The sequence below is a fragment of the Rhinolophus sinicus genome, chromosome 9 (genome assembly GCF_057876585.1).
Source record: "Rhinolophus sinicus isolate RSI-liver-muscle chromosome 9, RSI-T2T, whole genome shotgun sequence".
NCBI classification, from domain to species: Eukaryota; Metazoa; Chordata; class Mammalia; order Chiroptera; family Rhinolophidae; genus Rhinolophus; species Rhinolophus sinicus.
In genome coordinates this window covers 28725377-28744891 of record NC_142509.1, presented here as the reverse complement: position 1 = coordinate 28744891, position 19515 = coordinate 28725377, and the positions used below count along the sequence as shown (strand labels likewise).

Genomic DNA, 19515 nt, shown 5'->3' with positions numbered 1-19515 from the left:
AATGGATAAATAAACTGTGGTCCATCCAAATAATGGAATATTATTCAGCACTAAAAAAGAAATAAGCTATGGAGCCAGGAAAAGACATGAAGAAAACTTAAATGAATATTACTAAGTGAAAAAAGCCAATCTGAAAAGGCTACATACTGTATGATTCCAACTGTGTGACAATCTGGAAAAGGCAAAACTATGGAGACAGTAAAAAGATCAGTGATTGCCAGGGGTTGGGGAGTAAATAGGCAGAGGACAGGGGGTTTTTAGGGCAGGGAAACTATTCTTTACAATATTACAATGGTAGTACATATTATACATTTGTCCAAACACATGGAATGTACAACACCAAGGGACAACCCTAATGTAAACTATGGGCTCTGGGTGACAATGAGGTGTCAGTGTAGGTTCATTAGTTGTGACAAATGTCCCACTCTGGTGAGGGATGCTGATAGTGGGGGAGGCTGCACATGTGGAAAGTGACATATAAAGGAAAAAACTGTATTAAAATTACGCTGATGGGAACCACGTTGAGCACCTCTTGTAATTTTGCAGAAGTCCAAAGTGACTTGTGTTCATCTTTTGTTATCAGTATATAGTAAGCATTACACTTTTAATACAGTTTCTTCCTTTCTTAAAATATGTATACATTCTTTGGCACCTTCTGTCTATATATCTCCCACAGGACAATTTTAGGCCAAGGGAGAGCAAGCTATCATAGAACACTGGGACTTCTCAACTTTCCTGCCCATCCCAAAACACATGCTAGCAATAGGTGCTGTTTTCCTGCGGAAAATGCTTCCGTGCAGCCGCCTATGTACCAGTTGTAATTCTACTACTTCATCAGCCCCTGATTATTTTCACTCAAGAAATCACAGCCACATGCTAATGACTGTGGAGAATGTCACAGTAACAGCTACTCCAGCCCGCTGATCACTTACTCGTCACCATTCATTCAGTTCTTTATCCCTCATCTGGTGACCAGGCACCTCCTGTACGCCAGACACGGGCTTGGTGCTGGAGATACAAAACTGGTGTGGTCCTTCCCTTCAGGAGCACGTAATTAACGAGGTAGATGCAGGAGAGCTGGGAAAAGATTTGCTGGTGCACTCTGCCATGCCAACAATGGGGTCTTCCTTCTCCTGGGGGTGGGGGCCTGCTTTTGTTCACAGTGGCCAAGGTTTCCGAAAGATAGCCAAAGCCTTGGCATTGAAGCAGACAAAGGACAGAGCACCCTTTGTCCCCAACACGTAGCCACTTCAGTCCTGGACAAACAGCTTGGCATCCGCACATAGACCTGGCCTCTGATTTGTCTGCCTCAGGATATCCCTAGTCTCAGTTCACACCCAGGCTTTGCTGGGAGCCAGGGCTGGGTCACAGCAAATGTCAGTGTCTCTGAGAACAGGCAGTGACATTCCCAGATGGGAGGAGAGGACACGTGTCTAGTGATATATTGCTAAGGTGCAAGAAAAACTGAGAATAACAACCACAACAATAATAATGGCAGCTAATAATTCTGGAGCCCTAACAAAATGCTAGGTACTATGCCGCGTGCTTTCCATGAATAATCTTCCTTAACTCCTCAGAAAACCTTTATGGAATAGGTGCTATTATAACCCCTTTTTAGCTGATGGGGAAACTGAGGCTGAGATAGTGGAGAAACTCGGTTCATGAGGGCCAACACCTGTATTTAAACACAGATCTGTCCCCAGAGCTGGAGCTAAAGCTTAATCTACGTGGACAGCCAAACTAAATAATTTAGACCCAGCCTTTTACTTTGAGATATAAATGATCTTTAAATCCATGGCATTTATGTCATGTCAGCTCTGAGCAGAAGGCTAAGTGGGAGAGGCTTCAGCTCCCATTGTCAGTGAGGTAGGGGGCTGGCGACATGGCAGAGGTATGGGCTTCAGAGCTGGACAGATCCAGGTTTGGGAACCTGAGTGCCCTTAAACAAATAACTAACCCTTCTGAGTCTTCTGTGTAAACTGGGGATAATAACAGTGGCAGCTTCAGGAGGTTGTTGGGAGGACTAAATGAGGTCACGCTTATGAAGTGCCCGGGCCACTAAAAGGCTCAAAATGTTTATTCCACAGCTATTTATTGATGATAGATATATACACACACATATATATCAGTCTCTGTCCTAGGTGCTGGGACACAGCCTCTGGAGAGTTCTGTGCCCAAATTGCTCAGTGTCTGGAGGAGGAAGAGATAATTATGAGACCAAGTGAGGTCTTACAGGGATTGGGGAGGTATAAGGGCTGGGGGCACCCAACCAAACTTAGGGGGTGTCAGGGAAGGCTTCCCTGAAAAGGAGACGTCAAACTAAAGCCCGAGCCATGAGTAGGAGTTGTCAGGTGAAGAGGGGAGGAAAGAGGGTTCCAGGAAGTGGGATTGTTCTAAGGCCTGGAGACGAGGGAAGGAACGGGAATATTCCAGGAGGAGCGAGTAGTCTGTTATGCCTGGAGTCCAGCGACGAAAGTGCCAGGACCTGAGCCTGGATGCGTGAGCAGAGGCTGGGTCACGATGAGCCTTGAAACCACATTCACATGATTTGAACTTGACCTTTGGCCCAATCCAAATGAACATGTCCTGACTGAGACCCCAACGGGAGCCCAGCACAGCTCTGGGCAGAGTGGGAATATAAAGGACTGGAAAAGACTCGAAAGGGAATAACTCTTTCAGCATGTGATTTGATGGTGTTTACCATCACACCCCTACCCGATGACCTAACCACTCTGAAGTGTCCCTGTGGCATGTGTCCCACTCTACCTCTACTCCTAAACCTGTGACTGGGGAAGTCTTCCCAGAGGTAGGATGGGAAAGGTGGAAAGAGGGTTCGGAGAGCACCACAGCCTAGGCAAAGGTAGGGAGGTGAGGATCAGCCTCCAGATGCCCCCAGACCATCAGGCTGACTGGTGCTAACAGATTTTCTCCCCCTTTCCCCTGCCCAGAGGATTTCAGTCACCGTGTCTGGAATGTGCCGAGGTAAAGAAGTCCGATTTGGTCCCATCCACAGCCCGGAGCTCTCCCATGAGAGGGTGCTCCCGCAGCTCCTCCTATGCCAGCACCCGCTCCTCCAGCCACTCCTCCCGCTCCCCAAAGGCCTCCCCCAGGTACACCCGGAGCCGATCCACCTCCTCTGGGAAAAGGTGAGTGCGGTTTTGACCTTGGCTCTGTAGCACTTTCCTCCTTAGGAAGCTGTTAAGGTAAACCAGAGATGTCCTTTGACCGTGCGTGCGGGACAGACTTGAATTTGAATGCCTATTTACCCTTTCCTAGCTGGTGGCCTTGGTCCTCAGTTTATCTCTCTGGGCCTCAGGTTCATCAGCAAAATGAAAACAGTAACAATGAGCAGTCCTTGGAGCATAATAAATATTAGTTATTATTGTTGCTCTTAGCATAAAGATGAGCTCATGGGTGTCAGTTCGATTCTGCTGCTTAAAATATTACCACAAACTTCGCATCCTTAAACAAGTATTTATTTAATTCCTGATTTGATGGCTCAGCAATTTGGGCCGGGCTCGGCTAGATGGTTCTTCTGTTCTCTCTTGGGCTTGTGCATGTGTTTTTCATCAGCTGGGGGCTGGCTGGTTTGGACGACCACAGCTGACCCATCTGCACTCCGAGTGGTCTTGCTTCCTCCAGCAGGCTTGTCTGGGCTTCTTTACATGGGGATGGCAGGGTTGCAAGAGACAGAGTAGTATGCAAGGCCGCTTAAGGCTTGGAATGGACGTGACATCCCTTCTGCCATTCTATTAGCCAGAGCAAGTTACAAAGACCAATCCAGATGCAAGGAGTACTCCTCTTAGTGGGAGAAGATTGAAAGTCACATTTCAAGGGGCAAGGATACAAGAAGAAGAAAAAGAATTGTGCCTATTTTTGCATTCTAACACTCAGTCACAATAGTAATTGGCAATTGCTTGATTTTTCTCATGTGGAATAATAATGTAGCAGAATGCACAGACACAAGACCTCAGGAATTGGAAGATTCCATCCATTCTAATTAACTCATGGCTTCCTGGAGTCCAGCTTCCCTCTACAAACACAAATTCCCAACAGCAGTCCTACTGTTTCTCTTTTGCAATCATGTCATTAAAAAATAGTTGCTTACTTAGTTGGTTACTTCAAAACCAGTTCATTCAAAAAAAAGGAGACAAGGCAGCTGATAGGAATGTTCAACATGATAGAGTGACATAAAAGAACAAATCAGAACTAAAAGGAAATTTAAGTCACGAGAAAGGTGAAGTCCCAAAGGCATGTCCATTCTGTATAGTTGCTTATGGAGGTGGGCTGCAAATGTGACTCTGAGCTCCCTGGCAGAAAAAGCAAAAAGGGAAATTGCTCCATTAATTGTGATCTTATTAACAAAAAAGAATTGAATGAGTTGCTCAGAATTTCAGTTATTTCTGATTTGTAAGTCTATGAAAAATGACCCATATGGCTCCACAGGAAAAGGACATTATGTGGAATAGTGGCTAGAAATGCCTGGCGTCCTTTCAGAGTGTCCAGAAGCATGTTTCATCTTGACTCTTTCTTATAACGTCTCTCAATGCATAGCCAAAAAGCAAGTGGGCAACAGCAAATGTTCCAGGGGCCCTAGTCGGACACTGTCCCAGGGCACTGAGACTGGAGGAGCTATTCCTTACCCACACTTCTTCCATCACCCTGGGCAGCATGTCAGAACAGAGTCCCAGAGCAGTATTTAAAGGGCATGGTTATTCTGATTGCCTAAGACAGCAGGAAGGGACTAAAGAACATCTAGGTGAAGGCAAGACATACATAGCAAGCCTTCTTTTCAAATTGGAAAGAATAGATAAGAAACCATTAGTGTTTCTGTGAAAGAAAGCTGGCAAAGGCAGAAAATGAGGGTCACTACCCATTCCTGTGACCACAGCTGATATCACTAGTCCATTGCAGCACTCTTTCCCACTGAACACAAACACAGCCATACAATCCCTCTCATTGGCAGGCACCACTAGTAGGTCATAATCAGCATATACGAAATGAACGTTATTTGAAAGCCTGACTTGAGGGAGATGAGAAAGAAGGGCAGGTGTCCCTGGGAAACTGGTCAAGAAACAAAGGCAGTAGTTCTCTAGAAGCGGGAGGCATTAGCAGGGTGGGGGGAGGACTGGAAGTAGGATAGGGGTTTAGTAATTCGGATGCACAACAATAGAGTCTAGCAGAAGTCAAGAGCACTTTGTAGCCAAACAGACCTGGGTTCAAATCCCTTACCAGGTGAGTGACCTTGAGCAAATTACATCACCTGCCTGTGCCTGTTTCCCCATCTATACAACAGGACTGATAATAGTCCCTAACCCTAGGATGTGCTGAGGGTTAAATGAGATAACGCACACAAAGCATTAGCTCAATGTCTGGCACAGAGTAAAATATGTAATGTGATAATACAGATACGTCATAGCTCACATTTCCTGTGTGCTGGCTAAGTAAGTGCCAATATGCCAAGTGAGTTACCCTAATTTACTCATTTAGTTTACAGTTCTATAGGGTACTTGCTATTATTACCCCCATTTTATAGAGGCCCAGAGAAGTGCAATCACCTGCCCAAGGTCACACAGCTAATACGTGGCCAGGATAGTAAGAACTGAAAGGAGTAAGTTGTTGATATCATTATTAAACACCTGAAAGGGAGGGGATTTCACTCTCCAGTGTGGGCCTGGTCCTTCTGACACAAAGAAGAAACCCTGGAGACCAGCTGAATAAAACGCTAGACATCCGGGACACCCCTGGCAGCGCTCAGCAGGCTCCTCAAGGGCGATTTCCTCTCCTCCAGGTCCTACTCGCGCTCTCCCAGCTACTCCTCTAAGTCTGGCAAGAGGAGCCCGCCAAGCAGAAGCTCTCGGTCCCGCCGCAGCCCCAGCTACTCGCGCTACAGCCCCAGCAGGTACGGGTCCCACCCCTACGGACTAGGCCCCGCCTCCCCGGCCTCCGCTCCGCCCTGATCAGCCGCTGTGGTCGGGTCCCCCTGACTCACCTCAGCCGAGCCTCCCTAAGCCCCTCCCCTAATCCCCTCAGGTCAAGCTCTGCGGGAGTAGTAGGAACGGGATGATTGTTCAACATTCTTGTAGTTCCCTTTGTTTTAGCTGGAGCGGCAACGAGGCCTCAAATACATCCTGGTGTCCTAACGTACCCCCACCCCAAACGCTCCTACGGCCACACCCTAGCATTCATATCCCCACCTCACACACCCCATACTCCCCTCATCCCTATATTCAGAGCCCTGTATTGTTACACACCAGGGCCCGCGTAACGATCACATCACCCCTGCACCCCTGTAATGCCCACCCTCAAAGGCCGACACCCCTGCACACGCCTGGCCCCATCCCCACGGTGCTCCCCCAAGCACTCATCTCCACAGCCTCGTCATCTCCCCTCCTGCCCCAGTGGGGTAGAGGCCGTGGGCAAGGGGAGGAAGTGAGTGCCCCTCTCCCACACGCTCGCACAGTAAAGCCAGGCCAACCCCAGCTCCCCGGTAACCCCCGCACCCCTTCAGGGAGCGGGACCCCAAGTACACTGAGGACTCGCAGCAACGGGAGCGCGAGCGGGCGCGTCGGAGACGTCGGTCCTACTCGCCCATGCGGAAGCGCCGGAGAGACTCCCCGAGCCACCTGGAGGCGAGGAGGATAACCAGGTGAGGCCGGGAGGACGCGCGGTGCCCAGCGTCACCCTCACTCCCTCTCCCTTCCCACGCGTTCGGGCCTCAGGCTCCGTCCATGCCTCCTGGGGTTGGATTTCCCCCCACTCGCAACCACTGAAATTATGTTTTCATTGAAACACCTCGGGGCCAACTCAGGACACCAGACCACCCTGCGGGGCCTGCAAGGGGCGGGGCAGTGGAGGCGGGGCCTAGGGCAGGGTGGGGAGGGGCTAGTGGGGAGGCCAGGGGAAAGGGATGGGGCCAGTCGGAGGAACAGTGTGTGGCTGAGGGGGTGTGGCCAGAGTTTGGATCCGGAGCTGGGGCCCGGGAGGCCAGGCTGGGGAAGAGAGTGCGGTCCGGCGGGGAATGGGGGCCAAAGCCATTGGACAGAGCTTTTGTCTGGGGTGGAGCCGGGCAGTGGACAGACCTTCCCCTTTAGCCCTCCATGCTCATATTCCAGGCTTAGAACCATCCGGAATTAAACCCTGAACCAAGTGTGCAGAGGGCAAACAGGATTGTTTAAGTGCCACAGGGACGAGGAGGTGGGTAAAGGAGAGAGCGCTGGATTTGGAGTGGAATCCTGGTTGTGTCACTTTCCAGGCACAGGAAAAATCTCTTCACCTCCAAAACCTCATTTGGAGGTTTCAAAATATTGGAGGAAATAACCCCCAGGAGTATGAGGCTAAAATGAAAGGAAACGAAGAGATGTGAATGTACTTTGTAAACAGAAGTGCAGAACGCTGGAACCAGGTGCCATTGTTTAGGACTGAATGGTCAGACTAGGTGACAAGGTTTCCTGTAACTGGTCAGGTGTTAGAAGAGAAACATGAGGTCTGAGTGGACACAGATTTCTCAGGCCTTGAAAGCTGGGAGAATGGCTGAGTGCTGCTCTAAAATTGTCTTTGACAATCGGTTGGGCTTTTCCACCTGACCCTCCAAGGGTCAGCCACTAGGCCCAGAGACCCACAGGAAGGAGGGGGTGGTTGTCCTGGCTGCCCAGTGCCTCCTCCTTGGAGATGGCCTGGAGGAGGAAAAAGAACAACCCCAAACAATAAGTTGGGGTAATGGTGTCACCTTCTCCCTGGCACACAGGAAGGAACTCCTACACCCACCGTGTCATTGAGACCTACTTGGGGAAGGGCTGAGATAAAGAGAGGGGCGTGTCCAAAAGGCTCTCTGGTTTCCTTGGTGGACCCCAAACAGTCCATCTTGATGAACCCATTCAGTGTATCCCAAACTTCAGTCACCCACCGCTTTTGCCCCATCTGCGTATTACGTGTACGAGTGTTTCCTTTTCTTTAAATAGATTTGCCCCTTTTTGGCACAAATGAAATAAATGAAATACATTTATTTCAAAAGGAAATTTGATACACTACAGTAAATGGAAAATCAGCCTCCCTTGCCATAAATAGAAGGTTCTAGTAAAAGTAAAAAAATAACAAAACCAAACTACATGAAAGTTTAGATGTAGAATTTGTTGCCAGCTGGAGGCTCTGAACCCCAGGCTTGCTGCGTTAAAAAGTGAAATTATCGCTTTCTGAGACTTGTCAGCACTAGGCTGAGACCGTCTTGATGTTCTCAGAACTGCAAGGGAAGAATTTTTTCCTAAGGGACTGGGGAATGGAAGGACACTGCTTTCCCTTGGGACACGGCTGACGCTCCCAGACTCCAGGCTGGGAGGAGTCTGGCCCTCACGCATGCTCCTTCCGGTCTCTGCAGCGCCCGGAAACGCCCCATCCCCTACTACCGACCCAGCCCCTCTTCGTCCAGCGGCCTCAGCAGCACCTCCTCTTGGTACAGCAGCAGCAGCAGCCGCTCCGCCAGCCGCAGCTACTCCCGCAGCCGGAGTCGCAGCCGGAGCCGCAGCCGCAGCAGCCGGAGCCGGAGCCGGAGCAGGACCCGCAGTAGCAGCAGCTCCAGCTCCCGCAGCCCCAGCCTGGGCTCCCGGAGCCGGAGTCGGAGCCGAAGCTACAGCTCAGCAGACAGCTACTCCAGCACGAGGCGCTAAGCAAGGGCCCTCCCTTGAGCCCGCTGCCTGGGGGGGAGGGGCCCTTTAACTCTGCCAGCCTCCTCCACTTCCTGCCCACCCTGCCTTCTCCTTGGTGACAGACATTGAGGGCTCCTGGACCTGTCCTTCGTGCTCTCCTGGGGAGGAGGAAAAGAGGGTACAGGGGCTTTGGCCTCTACGTCAAGTTGCTAGGTAGGAGCCTCCACCAGCACCACCTTGGGGCTCAACTCAGACCGGGGCATATGGAGAGAACCACCCTCTGTTGGCACAAAAAACCTCAAAGTTTTGTAAGAAGCAATGGGTCCATGACTCCAAAGTTTGGGCCTGGCCAGGAAAATGTAGTCGGTTCCGCTAACCCACTGCTCACAGGATGCTATGGAAAGCCAGTGGTAATTCATCACACCTGCCCTCATTCTCCCCTCATTCAAGCTCATGGCTGCACGTTTATGGACGCCCCCCCCCCCCATGGGGATGGGGAGGTAGTGAGAGGAGACCAATGGCAATTCAGTTCCAGGAGAGGAGGTCAGGCCTTTCACCTCCCCAGACAGGCCAGAGCAAAGGCTAGCAGGCTCTTCAAGTCCAAGAAGAGGGGACGTATATGAGTAGGGGACACGGATGTTTCAGTTGGTAGTTGGGTCTTCTGATCATGAATGTAGAAACAAAAAGGAAGAGGTCAGTCCGCTGCTCCCAAGTATCTCAGCGTGGTCAGGAAAAGGAGCCCAGTAGATTCTAGCAATGGAGAGGTCATCACGTGGCACACACCAAATGCCTCTTGGCTGTTCACGGGGACCTTACAACCTCGCTGAGAAAGGACACAGTGGACAGTCGGGACAGCTTGGTCTACAGCCCCACTTCCCAAGTTTGCCTCAGCCTCACTAGCTGGCATCAACTTAATTCCACGGGACCATCTGCTGAACATTCCCAGTGCCGTGGCCAGCTGCCAGTCCCCAGCGCCAGTCAGTCTGGCCTTACCCTCTGGTTGGCGCCTATCTGCCCCCTCCCCACTGCCCAGACTGCCACACCCTGGATCCTACCCATTGTAGCCGAGCACCTACCCACCCTCAGCCTAAGCCACCCCCTTTGCCTCTCAGGAATTTTCCCAAGATGGGGCACAGTAGCTCAGGTTTTAGGAGAAAGACCCAAATCCAGAGAGTCTGGGAGTCTCGGATGCTCGGTGGCCTGGACTCCCAAGGTTTCTTGTCAGCCTAAGGAAGCCCCACCTTCCTTTCTGCCCTCACCCCACCTTCCCCCTGGCAAGGGTTGAGCGGTGAGGGTAAGTTGATCTGTTAACACACAAATACCAGCAGCTGCTTCATCCACAGATGGCGCTGAGAACAGGGGAGTGAGGGAGAAGATCCCTAAAATAAACTCTTGGGCATCCCCCTCACCAGCTGACTGGCTTTCCAGAACCTTGTGGGTGAGTTTCAAGTTTGTGGTGGCAACAGCAGCAGGACAGGGCATGGAAGGCGGTGAGGTGGGGACAGTTGCCAGCTCTGGATACTGGGGCTTTGGAGAAACAGGGACCAAACGTTCGTTATCCCTCACACCCCAGGGAAAACATTTGGAAAAACTCCTTTTTCTTAGAAGCAGTGACCCTCCGCTCCCCAATCTTTCCCATCATTATCAGTCTGTCAGGCCAGAAACTACCCTGAAACCACCCAAAAGTCCTTTCTCCACCAGAAGAGTGGAGCAAGGCGGCCCCTGCCACAGTGGAGGACCAGGCCTTCCCATGATGCCGTCTGGCGCAGACCTGGGCCCTGCCCACCAAGACTTTTGGATGCCAACGCTGTCACCAGAGAAGGCCGGATGGCAGGTGCCGGGGACAGGCGCAGGTGCCCTGGGAGGGCATGTACAGCAACTGTAAATATCCCTCTCCCCCGCCCAGGCACCCCGAATGGACTCCAGTCTCCCCTCATGGAAACAGAGGCTTCCCGGAGCCATGGAACCTCCTTAGCAGGACAGCAGTGAGAGGCCGAAGAGCCTCTCAGATGCCTTCGTTCAAGCAACTCTAGGGGACCATTTTGCCTGGGTCTGCTAGCAAACCTTTTATTTATTTTATTTATTTGTGTTTATTTATTTATTTATATGATCTCTCAGTTACCATTAGCAGTATTCAACTATTTATTTATTTATGTATTTATTTATTTATGTATTTATTTGGAGACGTTGTGTGTGAGTGTTTGTGTGTTTGGGGAGGAGAGGGGACTTCTCATTATTTTTGTGCTTCTCTCCTTTTTTCCCCTGGTGTCTCTATGGATGGGGTTTGAGAGGCCGGATGTGGGAGGGGATTTGGCCTTGGCCCTGAAAGCAAGACCCACTAAGCTCTACTCAGCCCGGGACATCCTGGAAGTGGCCCAGAAGCACTTCGGCCCCAAGGTTCATTTCTCCGCCCACCGTGAGGTGCAGGCCTCTGCCTCAGCCCCCTGCTCACCCGCTGCCTCACGGAGGTATCGGGAAAATGAAAACAGCCGAGAAGCTGATGAGCTCAGTACTGAATTGACACAGTCAAGTCACAGCTTACGTCGGGGGTGGAGTCTGAAGCAAGCTGATGAGGCAAAAGCTGCAGAGTCCAAATCACCCAGTGGGAGACAAATGTGCTGTCGCACATTTGGGAGACTGATGTTGGGAGACTGGTGAAGCGTCCATTAGTACTTATTGAAGTAGCTGCCTTGTGCTCCGGCGGCCGTGGTGCTTGAAAAATGACACCTGGTTCAACAGGTGGGATCGCACTTGGAGTTCATGAGATGCTCACATGATGAGAGTAAGGCAAGAATTGAGGTGACAGAGGGAAGAGAAGATGCACGTCTTGATTTCACTCTTACTCCAGGGCATACATTAGTGGGCAGGATCACTCACTTGCTTTTCTGAGAATACCTACGTGGTTTCATGTAAGTTACTCCAGCTTCTGACGCCTGTAGCTAATTTCTCCCCATCCCCCGAGATGCTGCTTTATTCCTTGTGCAGTGGACACACGCTGCCTTGTGACGAGGTAGCAGCCATCCTGAGAGAGACACACAAACCCAAAACAAAAGTCTTTTTCTGTGATCTCTTGTTGTCCTATCAGGAGAAAAAAACAAGGTATTTCAGAAATTAGGGGGAAGACGGTAAAAGTTGCAGCTAGAGATTCCCAGCAAGAAGGTCATTTTGGAACCCATCCTGGGAACCAGGACGCAGACAGAGGCCTTTACCAGTCCTGCCTCTGACCAACTCGCAGTGCCTTCCAGCTGCTGGTTGGAGACGACACCTGCTCTTTCCAAAGTCACTATTCACTGCCTTGAAATGGCCAGATTGCCTGGTCCAGCTTTAGGTTTGGTGAGATGTTATTTCCCTGGCAATGTGACTTTACCCCGCCCAAACCCAAGCAGGGGGAATCAGTCCCCTGGCCTGGGGAAACTTTGCAGGAAGCCTGCATAAATGCCTCCTGGGGGGAAACCCTTGCCTCTCCCTCTCACTTGGTGTGCGTCTCTGATTTCCTTTTTTAATTTATTTTTCCCTCCAGAACGAAAACTCTTGTTAGGGCACTGGCAACCTCGCTTAACCAGAACCCTTAACCCCTGGCATCGCTATTTCTTTGCCTACTTCACCCTCAGTACCTTTTGCTTCCAGGGAATGAAGCAGACCACCTGACCCCTGCTCATGGGGGGGTTAAGTTTAAGATACAATATGGAAAATGGGGGATGTGGCTGCACGCAGCCCTTTGACCTTCCGGCTGTGGCTATTCACTGGATAAGTGAACCTGGGCAAATTGCTCCCTTTCTCTGGGCCAAAGATCCCACCTTTGAGAAGTGGAGGAGTTTTGGAGATACAATCCAAAATGTTCACTTGAGGCCTGGGTAGTTTTTCCAAGGCAGAGTGAATTCATTGAGATGTAGAGCAAAAAGGAAAATATCCTTAAACATTTGTAGGCAGTACTCATGAGAGTTAACCCCTGAAAGCAGTATGTGAATTCCAAAGCTAACTAATTCAAAGCCTCCATCCAGGAACATTCTAGCTCTTCCAGGTTTGACTGCATTCCTATCGCTACTTCTTCCCTTTCTTTGAAGGAAAGTCAGTCTTTCAGAAGCAAAACAAAATTAAGATGTTTGACAGACACAAGGGTCTCAGTCTTAGAGAACCCCCATCACTTCTATTTACTCAGACCCATCTTCCCAAAAGGCTTTGCTTGAAGTAGCCACAATTCGGGGTGCTCCCAAAGATTTGAATGTACTTTTTTTTTCTTCTCAAGTCTCACTTCCATCTTTTCTTTCACTGTATTCTTTTCCATGAATATCTTGCCTTGCTTTCCTCTCCAGCTGAATATAAAATTTTGTCTCATAAAACAAAACAACCAAAAAAAAAAAAAAAAAAGAAAACGCCACAGAATTCCTCAAAACACGCCCCCTCCTGTGTTGTCCAACTGAGTCCAGCTGAGGAACTATGCTAGCTATAATGTTATCAAGCAATGCTTTCTGGACACCTCTTCCTTCTCACTTCTGTACCATTGAGCCAATGAGACTGCGAGCTGTCTTCTCCCCCTGTCTATGGCTATTGATTTTTGTATTTTGGTTTTGTGTTTTTTTTTTAGTGGTGGTTGTTTTGCATTGTAAATACCATGATGGGGACCCCCTCATCAGATCATGGCTTACTTATTTAATAATTTATTTCCTATTTATTGGGTGATATTGGGAGCGGAGAGGAACTTCCCCTGAATTGCTGTTGGAAATCGGCCCATCTCCCAGCCTCTGGTAGAGCTGTGTGCAGCGGGGGCGTCATCTCCCAGGTAATGAGAGCTAGAATCACCGAGCAAATTGGAATTGGCAGAAACGGAGGCTTCAGTCATACAAATTAAGCTCAAATGGAAGTAAAACACTGGTTATCTCCGGGAAAACCTCATTTAGATGGAAATTAATTGAGGAATAAAATGCCTGTGCACGAACCAACTTCTATTAAAAAGTCACAACTTCTTGGAAAAAAAAGAGAGAGAGAGAAAGAAGATTTTAATCCTTTTTCTCTAGCCAACAAAAGCTATGCCTCATCTTCTAATGAGCTGAGTCAAAGAGAATGGAACAGCATTCCTTTATGGGTCTCTTGCCTGTGTGTGTGTGTGTCTGGATGAAATGGAGGGGGTCTCAGGCCTCAGTTTTATCATCTGTAGAATGGGGTTTGGCCTAAGTGTTCTTGGCAGGGTGGAGGGAGCAGGTTCTAACTCTAAGGCCAGTGAGCTCCAACTGTCAAGACAAATAGTCCTATGTGTCCTCTCCTGCCTGTAGATTAAAGAGTGTCTCCTAAGGAAGGAAATGAAAAATGGCATGGACTTCATTTGCAGGGTGAGGTCACAGCAGCTGAGTCCTACAGTCAGATAAGGGGGCCCTCCAGGTGCTACCACCTTGATAACTCTGTGGCCTGGGGTAAAGCCCTCTATATTCAGCTTGAACTTCTCTCCAAATCCAGCCACCCAGAGTCATCAAAGAAAAGACCAGAATGGCTTTGCCGTGCTCTGGGTGTCACCACTGTTTATTGTGTCAGGCCGTATTTTACACAATTGTTCAAACAAAGCAGTGACATAGGTCACATAGCCATTTCTCAGATGAGAAAACTGAGGCCCTGGAAGGCGGGACTGACGTGCCCAATCTCCCTTGAGCTCAGATCTGTCTGACAACCTGCCCCACACTGTCTTGGGAGCTGTTTCTTGCTGGGGCTATGCTGTGAGGACTTCTCTGCTCGTGCTGTACCTTTTCTCTCCCAGTCCCGTTTTCTCAAGCAGTCATGGCCAAGGACCTAGCAGAACCTACCACATCAGCCTGGGGGTCTTGGTGCTCCCCAAGACCATTTCTCCATATCGGGGGCTGGAACTCCCATCTGGAAAACCCCAAACCAGGGGACCCACCACCAGCCCAGTTCAGCCTTTGCAGCCAGCCTCTGCCCGGAACAGCCACACCAGAAGGGTGTATCCTCCTGCATCTGGGGACCCTGTCCTCTACCCAGTGACACGTCAGCCATGGCTTGTTTGATTTCTGATGGTCACAGCTAAGCGAACCTTCCCAGGGTTCTCAGCCTTCAGCCTGTACGAAACATGTCTCTGTTCTAATAAAAGGTCCCATGGTATGGTGTTCTCATACATGGCCCAGGGTCCTCTGTTCATTATGGGGAGAGGCAGAGGGAGGGGGAGGGCGGCAGGGAGACAGCACGTGGGCCGCATGCCACCGTCGTCACCTCGCTCACAGTTTCCACGGATGCCTTAGGAAGCCTTTTCCTCTGCACTTTACATGCACTATCTTAGTCTTCACCACAACCCTATGAGGTAGGTATCAGGATCTCCTTCCTATAGAGAAGGAAACAGAGGCCCAGAGAAGCAAAGTTACTCGGCCAAGACCAAGGAGTTGATGACAGGATCTAGGCAGGCTGACGCCACGCCCCACTGCTCTGCTCCACAGCACCCCAGCTTACGTGACGAACAACCAGTTCTCTCGGCAGAATTGTTTTTCTCCAAGGCCTTGATGGTCAAGAGGACGTAGAGCGTAGGGTTCGGATTGGGGAGTCCGAAGACGAGGTGTAAATCTAGACCCTGCCATCACTAGTTGTGGGACACTGAGCAAGGATGCGTGGGGCTTGGTTCGCTCACCTGTGCGTGGGGACAGCAACAGTTACCCCCCTGGGCTGCCGTGGGAACAACGTGGAATGGTGGCTCTAAAAATTCAAATTAAAAAATGGGTGCGTGGAAAGCACTCAGGGAATGTCAGTGAGCAGGGTTACGATGGCCCACGTTGACGCTGAGCTCTGGAAGTGGGGCGTGAGGCTGGCCAAAAATAGCCCACATGGAACTTGGGGGCCCCTGCAAGGCCCTGTGGAGGCCTCCAGAGATGTTCCCAGTGCCCAGCTGAAACATTCTTGCGCTGGAGAGCAGGGGCTGAAAGCACCCCCTGCGGGAGGCAGGTGAGGGATGAGGATGGGGTTAGGTCTGTGGGGTACGGGGCGAGCCCCATCTACCACTGTTGGAGAGCAATCTCCTAATTTCTCAAGAGAACCTGAATGTTTAGATAAAAATCTGACTTTGAAAAATTTGTAACTCATTTTTTTTTCCAAACACTATGTGAGTCAGAACTATTACACACACACACACACACACACACACACACACACACTCACACAGAGATAATATATACCGTCTCAGGGGCCAGACAGGAGGAGGTGTCTGCACCCCACACCTCACCCCCACCCCCAGGGCTAGGGATAGGTGATTTCAACCCTTGTCTACTACACAGTTTTGTCTACACCTGAGTAGGTTATCAGCTGAGGAAGAAAGATGCAACAAAACAGGTTCCCACTATCGCCCCCCGCCCTTGCACCCTACCCTTCTGGAAATCTCCCTTGGGAATCACTGGGACAAGATAATGTCCCTGGGGTAAATCCAGTGCTATCGACCATTATGACTATCACCCCCCCAACACACACACACACAGATTATTTTCTTTCCAAATAGAGTAATGCAACAACCATGTCCCCTTCTGAGGCTTCACCAATGAAGAATAGTAATAATACAATAATAATAATAATAATAATAATAATAATAATAATCTTTTATGTATTAGCATCTGCCAAACCCTCTTCATACACTTGTTTCATTTTCATAACAACCCCATTTAGTTCCTCCCATTTGACAGAGCAGAGAGTTGAGGCTCATAGAAGACCACATAGCTAGTGGATATTTGAACCTCGGTCTGGGGCTCCAGGGCATTTCTGCTGCACCCCTCCAGCTCTGAAGGTATGAGCCCCAAAACTCAGGGCTAGCCCTCTACAAGGGCCGTTGATGCCCTTTTCCAAGAAACGTGTCTGCCAGCAGGTTGTTCCCGTGACACCAGTCATCCCTCAGTGACTCACGGAGGAGGCGTTGGCCCTTCTATCTCCTGCTCTGGCTCCCAGTTACAGGAATTGGTGGCATGTGTTCTTTAGCGGTTGTTCTGAGCAGGTGCCCCACCCCCTCCCGGCCTCCACGGTCCTGGCCGCAGGGGAGAGAGACCTGCTTCCGGGGATGTCTCTCTTTCAGGCCAGATGGACAGCTGCCCAGGGATGGAGCGGAGGCAGGATGCAGCCAACACCCTCAGCTTCTGCAGCCCCAGGGGCACGCACAGCCCTTCCACTGGGGAAAGGCAATCAGACAAGCAGTGCAGTGGGAAGAAAATAAAACTTCCTAAGAGTAAAGGGCCAAGACCCCCAGCCCTGCTTGCTTTGTGACCTCAGCAAATCAAACCCTCTCTGGGCCCAGATTATTCCACTTGTTAAAAAAAAAGCTGGTTGATGTGGGCCAGTGGTTCTCAATCCTGGCTATGCATTAGAACCACCTGTGACCTTTACCTGGTTCCCACCCTACCCACATATAAGGAATTGCTGAGGGTGAGATCATACCAATATGAGGCCAGGACTGAGAAGCACTGAATGAAATGTCATCTGCTGCCCAGGTCTGGGATCCTACGGTGTGCTACAAGCTGCCATCATGGTGACAATAACACCAACGACACCACCACCCAACACCTACGAAGGGCCTGCTGTGTGCCACACAGGGTTCTGAGTGCTTCACATACATTAACATAAATGATGTTATTTCATCCTCACAACATCCTTATGAAAAAGGTACTAGTTTTATACCGATTTTACAGATGCAGAAACTGAGGCTTAGACAGGTTGCCCCACGTTACACAGCTAGTAAGTGAGGGTGAGTCCATAGGGACACCTCAAACAGCCTTGGAAGATCAAGGGTGGCGTCGCAGAAAAACTGATAGCTAGGCTGATGCCTGGGAATTGAGGAGAGTTGGCCAGGCCAGGAAAGGGGGCTCAGGAAAGAGGAGAGAGAAGAGGGGATCCCAGGGAGGGGTGACTGGGTGTGTGCGGGACCAGAGCAATGATTTCCATCTGCCTAAAGTACCTTTCCATGCCCCGCCTACCCACATGCTCCTTCCATCTGTAATTCATTTGTTTACTTGTTTACTGCCCATCTCCAAGAGGACAGAGCCTTGTTGCCCTTCTTCATCCCCATCCCCTATTTCCAGCAGGGAGGCCCCACCAGGCCAGGTGGCTGACAAGTGATTAAATCTGCCTGGAGTTGCCAGCTGTGCTCTCTTCCAAGTCCCGTGCATTTCTGAGCTGGTTAATTTTTACTTTATGTGGGGGGCAGGGAGTGGCTAGGAGGGCTGTGGCAAAGCAGTGACATGTCCCATACAGGGACTCTAAGGATCCCTCATGCACACACTCTTCCCACTCGGGGCTGTATCCCTCCCTGGGGGTGAAAGAAGGCAGAAGAGGGGGTGAGACAGACATATGTGAACCCCTGCTACTCACCCAGCACTGTGCAAGGCTCTGAGGTATATTCCCTGAGATTAGAGAATGGCACGCTTTTAAAAGGCAGTGGCTGAGAGAGAGGGGCGTCAGAAAGACCTGGGTTGGAGCCTGAGGGCTACTGTCTTGCTGTGTGTCAGTGTGTGAGTGGCTTAATCTCTCTGAGTCTCAGGTCCCTCATCTTTCCAACGGGGATGATAAAAGTACCAAACTCATAAGGGTGCCATGAAGATTAGTAGAGGTGATGCACGTAAAGCACTTAGCCCAGTGCCTGATGGTTAGTATTGTTATCGATACTAAAAAGTTGGGGGACAGGCTCAGTTGCCTAGGTAAGCTCATGACAAGTTTTCCAGGGGGAATGCAGGTCACCTGGAGAAAAGGTCCAACAGCATCTGGTCTCACCTTTCATCACCTCGAACACCAGATTCTTAAGAGAAGCACTCCCGGCTGCTACCTCCATAAGTATCTCCTCCACTCGGAAGAATCTAGAATCTCCTAAACACTGGGCAATTGCCCCACGTGTATCATCAATAGTTTCTACCGGAGTAGTTCTAACATCAGTGCACTAGGAGAAAGACACAGGGCACTGTTTAGGTGTTTCCACCCAGGGTGATGGGTTTCCACTCCCTCTGACTCCTGGCTCTAAACCATTCTATAGCTATGGCCAAATGTGGACAAATGACTCAGGGCAGTTTTTGTTTCTGTCTTTGTTTTTTTCCATTGCCAATGAAATTTGTCAAATGCTCGCTCAAGGTGTAACACTGAGTCCCTTGGACAATCTACTCTTGAATCTAAAACCAAAATAAACAACACCAACCACATCAGACACAGTCATATTGCCAAATAGAAAAGGGTTGGAATAGTTGTACACACACACCTCCCCCCCCGCCCCAGAGTGTGTTTCTTCCCTTCAGTCTTCCTCATCTCCAACCCTATTTCTAAATTAAGTAAACTTAACCAATAGTAGAATAATAATGGCTTCCTGAGTTTGGGCTCCACAGAGTCTGAGAATCATTTGCAATCCCATACAAAATGTTATATGTAAAAACATCAGCATTTTGAGGCAGAGAAGTACATATTTCCCACTAGTTTCCCAAAGGGACCCAACTTGGAATCTTCTGCAAAATCTGCCTTGATATGGCAGAGTTTCTAGTTGTCTCACATCTGTCACTACCCTTTTGTCCATAATAATAGAATCCCTCAGTTTTTAACTGGGTTCATAGCTACCCAGAATAAAGACTGCATTTCCCAGCCTCCCTTGCAACTAGATGTGGTCATGTGACTGACGTTAGTCAATGAGCTAGAGGCAGAATTTTTGTGTGGTAGCTTCTAGAAATTTCTATAGAAGAGATTACTTGTGTGCTTTTTCCTTCTTTTTTCCCTTCCTTCTTCTTGCTGGATGGAATGTGGATATGGTGGCTAGAACTCAAGTAGCTCTCTGGTCCATGCGGTGGCTTTGGGAATGGAGCCCACAGAGACGAAATAATAAGATGGAAGGGTCTCAGTCTCTGGGGATCGTGTGGAGCGGGGGCACCCCGTGCCA

At 49.8% G+C, this 19515-nt stretch overlaps 1 protein-coding gene across 2 annotated transcripts in view; it reads left to right on the top strand.

The window, feature by feature from the left end:
• Window positions 1–14758, top strand: part of SRRM4 (serine/arginine repetitive matrix 4) — a 155129-nt gene extending 140371 nt beyond the window's left edge. For both annotated transcript variants that reach the window (XM_019753969.3, XM_074321011.2), the window contains 4 exons: window positions 2949–3146; window positions 5792–5902; window positions 6512–6649; window positions 8375–14758. In XM_019753969.3, coding sequence (XP_019609528.3) covers window positions 2949–3146; window positions 5792–5902; window positions 6512–6649; window positions 8375–8663 — 736 coding nt within the window. In that variant the 3' untranslated portion in view covers window positions 8664–14758. The remainder of the gene's footprint in view (window positions 1–2948; window positions 3147–5791; window positions 5903–6511; window positions 6650–8374) is intronic.
• Window positions 14759–19515: the final 4757 nt, after the last annotated feature.